This window comes from Magallana gigas, chromosome 1 (assembly GCF_963853765.1).
Source record: "Magallana gigas chromosome 1, xbMagGiga1.1, whole genome shotgun sequence".
In the NCBI taxonomy this organism is placed as follows: domain Eukaryota; kingdom Metazoa; phylum Mollusca; class Bivalvia; order Ostreida; family Ostreidae; genus Magallana; species Magallana gigas.
In genome coordinates, this window is record NC_088853.1 from 60,966,693 (window position 1) to 60,975,300 (window position 8,608).

Sequence of the window (8,608 nt, forward strand, 5' to 3'; positions counted from 1 at the left end):
CTTCTTCACACATGTCAGATGTAAGGATGTTAGCATCTTTCACGGATGTCCTGGATTTTTCAAGAATGTCACTAGCATTCTTGACTGTCTGTTCCTTCTGCTTGTGCTCTTCAACCTTCGTTTGCAGAAGCGTCAACATCTTTGCTGAAGTTATGGCTGTACTCCGGACTTTTGTTCGCCGAGTGAGTTTCAGTCTTTTCCTTGCTGAAGAATCACTGTAATTTCACATCGTTACAATGTACCTAGTTTAAGATAATGCACAATTATACATGTATGAATTTTGCAATCTTTGTAATAGTTGATAACATCCATTTCTTTATTTCTTTAAGCTTTACAGCTTATCAGTATAACATATGTATAACATGAGGTGGTAGTGTTATTCTGCCTCAAGAATGCAGATAGCTAACCAATCGTACTTTAGATAACGATTTATTCGTGAACTTGGTAAAAAGCTACAATAAAACAAAACAATAATAAGTACATAATCAAAACATATATGACACAAAATTACACATTTTCACAACTTCCCTACGACAATATTAAGGTTCTGAGCAGATCATGCATTTAGCACATATTATGAAGAAAACTAGCATATATTGCAAGCATACATATATTTGACCTATTTATGACGCTACTGATGGACCGTAGATAAAGGTATGAATATAAATACACAATATTATGAATTATAACTATTAGATGCACGTTCACAAACTAATTTCTGTTATATTACGAGGATAATCTATTGACAGGATATACGTTTATGGTGAATAAATTCGTCATGACTCGATACAGCATGTAGTGACTCGTAAAAAAAATAAACAACACATCGATATGGCATTATGAATGATTATAAAAACTAGATGTAGGAAGTAAATATTGTAAATACTTACACCGTGGCGAACCAAAGTAGTGCGACATTGCTAACAGCGTCTGACTAGTGTGTTGTAGCGGGAAAAAGTGATGCAAAAATCGTGCACCTCTTAATACAGAAGAGTTCTAATTTTGTAATAACTCGTACATGAACTGATTCGTACAAAAACGATATTTATAAAACAAGTAACAACACACTCCCCGCCTGATATCTGTAAGATATCACTATTACACATATTGAAAATAAAGACAAATTAAATCAGATTGAAAACTTACAAAAATGAAGTTTGCCTCATGACGATGAAATAAATGATGGAAAAGTACCACATGTACTAACCATGTTACTTATAAAACAAAATTCCTACACAGCTAACAGTGGAATCACTTCACAAATTGGTCTGACTAGAATAACAGGTTTGTCGTTCCTTAACAACTTTATCTGAATTTTTCTAACTAAAGTATCATCACTCTTAAATGTTTTCTGCACAACTGCCATAGGCCAAAAGTTCCTTGGACTGTCCTCTTTCATCAACACGACGTCACCTTCCTTGATGTTTGGCTCTTCACTCTTCCATTTCCTGCGCGGCTGAAGTAAGTGGAGGTAGTCAGATTTCCACTTCTTCCAGAACTGGTTCGCGAGACCTTGCACAGGTTTCCACTCGGATCTTAGCATATCTTTTACACTGATGTCACCAAACTCGGGGCAGTCGAAATCAGAAGAATGTTTCTGTGTCAACAGTACGTTGGGTGTTAGCACGAACGGATTATCAGGGTCGGCTGACACAGGCGTCAACGGTCGGGAATTGATGATCGTGGTCACCTCTGCCATCAAGGTGCAGAGAACATCATGAGTAACATTCCGATTACTTGGTTCCATTAGCATGGCGTCCAGGATCCTTCGTACGAGCCCAATCTCATCCTTTCCCAAGCGCCTCCAAAGTGTGATGAATGTGGGGGATTGAATATCCACTTTGTCCCAGAATCATATAAGAACTTCTTCAATGTGTCCTCTTCAACGCTGATGGTATCAATTTTCAGGTCGTCTGTTGCTCCAATGAAATTGGTACCTCTGTCCGACCGAAATATCTTAACTTTCCCTCTAATACTGGTAAATCGGCGCACTGCATTGATGAATGCTGAAGAACTTAACGAATCAACTACTTCTATGTGAATCGCTCTCGTCACTAAGCATGTAAATAAAACACCCCATCGTTTGGAGGATGCACTCCCTCCTCGTGTTTTTCTAGTGATGACCTGCCAGGGGCCAAAGACGTCAACACCGACGTTGGTGAATGGAGGTGCAGGTTCAAGCCGGTTAGCTGGGAGGTAAGCCATTTTCTGTGCCGCAATCTTTCCTCTCAGCTTCTTGCAGGTGATGCATTTGTAAATAACTGAAGACACAAGTCTTTTTCCTCCAGTGATCCAGAGTCCTGCAGATCTGACAGCGCCCTCTGTAAGGTGACGGCCCTGGTGTTTCAATAGGTCATGGTGATGACGGACTAGTAAGGTAGCAATGTGATGAGACCCTGGGATAATAGCTGGGTTCCTCTCAAAGTTATCCAACTTCAATTTGTTGAGTCTCCCTCCTACACGTAGGATGCCCTGCTCGTCTAGGACTGGACCCAGTGCTTGAATCGCGCTTCCTCTCTGAAGGGCCTGGGCACTGCTGATACATCGAATCTCTTCGCTATAAACGCTGTGCTGTACTACACTTATGATAAAGTTTTCAGCTTCACTGAAGGTAACAGACTGATTGTATGACGTCTTCTTTCTCCTTTGGCGTGCTCTAGTTTTCAGAATACCGAACGCACGCACCAGTCTAGACCACTGAGAGAACCGCTCAAATCTGTCAACAATACTTTGTCCAGATGTAGCTTCAGGTACTGGCTCGACTTCAGACAGGTAGGTATTCACATCAGATTTGCAGGTAATCAGGTTAGAGGCATCATCAGGTTCTAATGACTGTCTCATGAGAAAATCAATGGGTCCCTGTATCCAAGCACTGCTTTGAAGCTTGTTAGCTGCTATGCCTCTGGTCCCAATGTCGGCAGGGTTTAGTCCTGTAGGAACGTAATTCCATTGCTCCGGGGTCGAATGCTTGAGTATTTGCTCAACTCGATTCGAAACGTAAATGAAAAACCTTCTTGTCTGGTTGGTAATATACCCCAGAACTACTCTACTTCACAGAGTCAAACTCGATGTTCAAATGTTCATTGGCCAATTGGTAGATTTCAACTGCAAGAAGAGCAGAGCACAATTCGAGTCTTGGTATCGTATTCCCATGAGGGGGCGCAACTTTGGTCTTCCCAATAACAAATCCTACATAGTGTTTGTTTTCATCATAAATCACATGAATGTAGGCAACCGCAGCAATTGCTTTCTCAGATGCGTCACAAAACACATGTAGCTTGATACGATAAATGTATGTTGGTATAACATTATGTTGAATTATAATAGAATACCGGTATATTATATTAGTCATTATTGATTTCTGCCGTATGAACACTATTTTCTGTTCTTAATACTAGTTTATAATGATATACAGTATAATTCAATTAAAATATATATGCATGTGTATTAAAATTTCCAATATAAAGTTTTATCGGTTTACCCCTCATTTCCCTTTTCAGAAAGCTTGTGAGTTTTATTCAATAGCCAGAATAGACTTGTACTTAAACTCTCAACATAGTATAGTTTGAGAAATCGATTTTTGTTCGATCAAACTTGTACATAGCATTTTGAGGATATAGACATTTAAACCCCAATTGGTTCGTGTCGATGGTTCCTGCAAAATCACTATCTTGTGCGCCCAGATTCTTTGCATCCTACTCTCACCCCAGCCGAAATTCTCATTCAGTTTGAGAAATGCCCACAGTGGTACTGGATACAAGTGCGCGAAAACTCTGAACATAAACAAGACTCTCACTCAAACTGTGTGTCAGTCATTGGGCAATTGAATAAAACCAACCGTTAACGTACTCATTGATCCCAAAATCTGAGGACTTTTTTACGTGGTAAGCTCTGCTCTCGGTAACGCATTTTCATACATCAGTCAAAACTGCGATGAGGAAAGAAAAAAATATTTTTATACCACGTAGAGAAGGATGCGGGACACTTTCATTCCATTGTTAAAATATGTGGCTTTTTCCAAGTTCATATTTCTATTCTTCGTGTCTGACCCCGTATGATCACATATATTGACATGCAAATTGTCTATATTACAAATTGAAAAGGGGGGGGGGGCTTGACTGATCCTCAGAAATATTGAAAGTAAATTCCAAAATGAAAATCCTAATCCGTGGGAGGGGGGGGGGGGGAACCTATACTTCCAAAACAAAGATCTTACCTACCAATTCTAATTCATGAAAATTATAATCCGTGGGGTGGGGGGCTAGTATGCCTATGACTCCAACTTCTCCCCTAGCCCCCCCCCCCCCCCCCCCCCCCCCCCCCGTTTCGACGCCTATACTAGTATGCTTATGACTCTAACTTCTCAATATTTCAAAGGTACATTACTAAACAATTATATTTCCTGCGAAAAAAAGTGTGTTTGGGGAGGGGGGGCTGAACCCTCTATTCTGCTTTGTGCCTAATAGTTAGGTCTAACTTTGCAAAAAAAGTGAGACCCCCTAGGCTAAGCCCCCCCCCCCCCCCCCCCCCCCCCCCCCCCCCCCCGGGTTCCGACGACTTTATGCAACAAAATCAGTCGAGAAAAAATTCATAGCAAACTTTATTGTCAAGAGGAAATTTAGAAATATGCATCTGTGTATACGAAACGAGTCGTGCAACCAAATTTGACAACACTTCCTTATGGTTATTAAAACAATATATCATGTATTTGATTGATTGTTGAATAGTATATGCACACTTAAAAATACATATTTTTGAATATTTTTAACAAAATTAAATGATGTGTTCACAACGTAATTTTTTTTATTCATTTTTATAGTTTTTTTCGTTTACAGATAACAATAAATAAACACTCCCACCCTTTACAAATTATAATGTCAGCCACATTGTCCTTTTCTTTTTGGGTAAGAGTATGCCAGGAGGTGAAGTCGCTTTTCTCTTTTTGCTTCCCGCGTAAATAAGAATAAGACCGGATCCAGATTGTGTGTGTGTGTGTGGGGGGGGGGCGTTTTAATTGTCGACAATGTTTCCTTGGTGTTTACAATTACAAGTTAATTTCTAATTTGTATTAAAATTCGTCACAATAATTGAAAACCCTTTTCTAAAAAATTACAACAATCTAGCTTTATTCCCAAAAAATATTCCTAATTACCAATGATCATTTACATACTTTCCCCCATTTAATGTTTCTAGATTTCCACCTTGCTCACAACTAATGCATCCAAAAGGAGAATAGTACGCTTTTAGATGAAACTGGAGAAAAAGAATTAAAACTCTGGTGTGACAACGTAAATATGAATTATGCATCAAACGAGACAGTAATCATCACATGTGTCTGTGTTGATATTTACATGAGCAAACCTCCTAGAACACAACCATGTCTACTACAATCCAGGTATTCTCAACAACTTCTAGATTCCATTGTCTTGTTCGTGCTTTTCTTTTGATACTGTAAACATTATAATATATCTTTAAAATTTTGCAAAAGTAGAATGGATCAGTTCTCTAATGAAACACTAAATTTCAATAAAACTTGTCTAATCCAGCGGAGGATGGTTCTGAGAAATTAGGCCGGATTAGCCAACATCCGGTTTAGAGGACATTATAGCAAATTAACAGTCAACAGGTGGCTGATTACATAATGACGAAAACTGTTTTCATGCAGGAAACATTTGATGAATATTTAAATACAAGGGAATTTAATAAAGAATGGGACATTAAGTGTAACCATACAACAAGCATTACAAACGATATCGACAGTCTTACTCGTGCGGTATTCACAATCATGGTCTGAAAAAAAAACTTGGGGTGAAGTATAATATGCAATACCTTTTTGATCTAATTTTAGCTAAATGCGAATTTATTTTTTATAAGAATTAATGGTATAAATTGAAATGAGTTGATAGTTTTGAATTTATATTCACAGTTGTTTAAATCAATAGCAACGGCAGGAAAATTCATCGATAATTGAGCTGTTACTATCCCGCAAAATACTGATCGAAAAGTGGCCAGAATACGGGACATATTATTCACTAATTATAAGCAGCCGGTTTTTTTTCATCGCGGCCGGTTTACAGAATAGACAATATCCGGATTGCACAACATTTTTTAAACAAAATGATACGGAAATGTCAAGGGACTGACTAATATCATCGGATTTGACAACATTACAAAATGCACAACATCTGGATTCAACAAGTTTTACTGTAATCATTTGTGGCAAAACACATGAAAACCAACCTTTTTTTTCAAAACCAAGAATATTGGTAATAATTTAAACAGTTCAATTACAAATTAAGGCATTTCTAGGAACTGAAAAAAATGTCTGTCTATCTGTCTGTCTGTAAACTTTAACATTTTCCCCCAAGCCTAAAAATTGTTAACTAAATATACATGTACATACGAATAAATGAACTTAATTTATCACAATAATCGTCTACTGTGCATACATGTATATATTTTACCACCCAAACACTTCAGGTGAGCAGAGACATAAATAGCATCAAAGTTATATTTCGAAATTGGTATCAAATACCGCTTCCATACAGTTTCGCGCGCTTGTCATCCTACAAAGCTCTTACAAGATCGGATGAACTGTAACAAATTTGACGATCATGGCATAACGCCTTACAGCAAAAAGACTTAAAACAGTAAGAATACAGTAGTTCATGAAACAATAAGTATTAATCTTTAAACCAAATCTTAATAAAAAAAGGAACACAAATTTTAAATTTAGCATCCAAACGCGATACGTCCTTTTTCTCTCATCGAATATATAATAAGACGTTTAAGTTTAAGTAAAATTTAATTTCATAAATTTCAATTTTAGTTTATGTTACATTAACGTACACAAATGACTTCCCCTAAAAATGTCTGTGTGTGCGAGTTGGAACAATACAGTATGCGTATTGAACAAGAAAAATTTAAGACTAACGGTATTATTCTCAGTGCATTGATATCGGACCATGTACATTTAATTAACAGATATTTTTTCTAATAATTTTAATTTTCAAATATAACTTTTCTTTTGAAAACCAGACCTATGCAGCACAGCAAAAAATCTTCCTGCTGGAGCAAACTGCACTTAGGACAACGTCAAGTGGGACGAAATTTGGTAGTAGTAGGGTTTATACTGTGCAGTCACTTTAGAGTCAAGATGACGTCATGGGGATTCCCAGGTCCCACCCACACAGGTCATAATTGAGGTCACAATCCAGGTGTGACTCTACAGTCATTGGTGACTCTACAGTCAGGGTGTTCTCTACAGTCAGGGGTGTCTTTACAGTCAAGGGCGACTCTACAGTCAAGAGGGACCCTACAGTCAGTGTCAATTCGGGGTCACATCTGAATCACAGACATTTTCAACCTTGGTTTTTTTTTCATTAAATACATGCAACATGGGTTATTTGTATTTGCAAGAAGACGAATTGTAACTTTTCAAACATCTGCAGACTATTTTTTAACCATGTATTTTCCACTACTATTGAAAGGGATTGTCCGTGACACACCCATGATATACCAGAGACTATAAAAGTCCAAGATGTCCAAGATTTCTTAATTTTTTTTACCTTCCAATTTTTGTATGCATAGAGAAAAGTCACCAACGTGTGTCTGTAAGTAATATATTGCAATAGACAACTTATTTGTTTGTTACCACATACATTTTGGTGATGAATTTTCAACACCAATTTACATTAATTTTAAAGAAAAAAAGAAAGACAGTTCTCAAAATTTTAATTCTCCAATTTTGACAAGTATGAAAAAGAATCTAAGCACACCCTAGTACTCAGAAATTATATTCACTAAAAAAAAAACCCTCAGTTTTATTTTCACTGATAAGTAATTCACTTCATTTTTTAAAAATAATATTGGATAAAGTTTACAATCATGGAAGTTTGTAAGAGATCTACTCGAACAGAGTCAACTCATTCGCATAGCGCTGTCACCTCCTCTTTTAGAGGATAATGGTCAGGTGACGTCTGTTGAGTAAAACACCCAATAAGGTATCCCAATGACGTAAGTGGTGCCTGAAACGGAGTTAGATTATGTAAGCGGCATATGGGTTGGTGATTTTAGTACCGCTGGACTGTACTCCGGTGATGCCGGGCTGTACTCTGGTGACACCGGACTGTACTTCGTCGTCCTAGGTGGCCCTTGAGTACATGTCCGCTTCTCGAGCGCTTGATACCTTTCAGGGTTTTCCTGTCTGTATTAAAAGAAAGAAACATAAAATATCTAACCTATATACCAAGACCTAATCTTTCAAGATCTTTAAATCTTATTTTTTAAGACTTTAAACTTAACTTGAATCTGGTTAAAGTAAATGCTTTAATTCCTTTATTTTATTTTTTTTATTTGTTTTTAGTGTCAAATTTCTACTTTCACACATGTATTACAAATTGACAACTATACCTGAAGGTTTTTAGTAGAGGATCCTCATTGTGCTGTTACGATAGGCAATATTGTGTTTTCCATCGGGTTCGAAATTCAATTAATTTCTAGGGTATATATATTTGACTTCTTTACTGAAGAGCGTTAGTCCGTGCAGTTTTACCGCCAATGTATCTGTAGTTTGCAGTCAGGTCACAAATGTAAGTTTACAAATTTT

General features: G+C 37.3%; 1 protein-coding gene across 1 annotated transcript; it reads right to left on the reverse strand.

The window, feature by feature from the left end:
• Positions 1-413: 413 nt before the first annotated feature.
• LOC136273847 (uncharacterized) lies at positions 414-3,045 on the reverse strand. Its single transcript, XM_066079513.1, has 2 exons — positions 891-3,045; positions 414-452 (listed from the first exon to the last, which is right to left on the reverse strand). The coding sequence occupies exon 1, from the start codon at positions 2,839-2,841 to the stop codon at positions 1,747-1,749; it is 1,095 nt and encodes a 364-aa protein (XP_065935585.1). The 5' UTR covers positions 2,842-3,045; the 3' UTR covers positions 414-452; positions 891-1,746.
• Between the last annotated feature and the right edge of the window lie 5,563 nt (positions 3,046-8,608).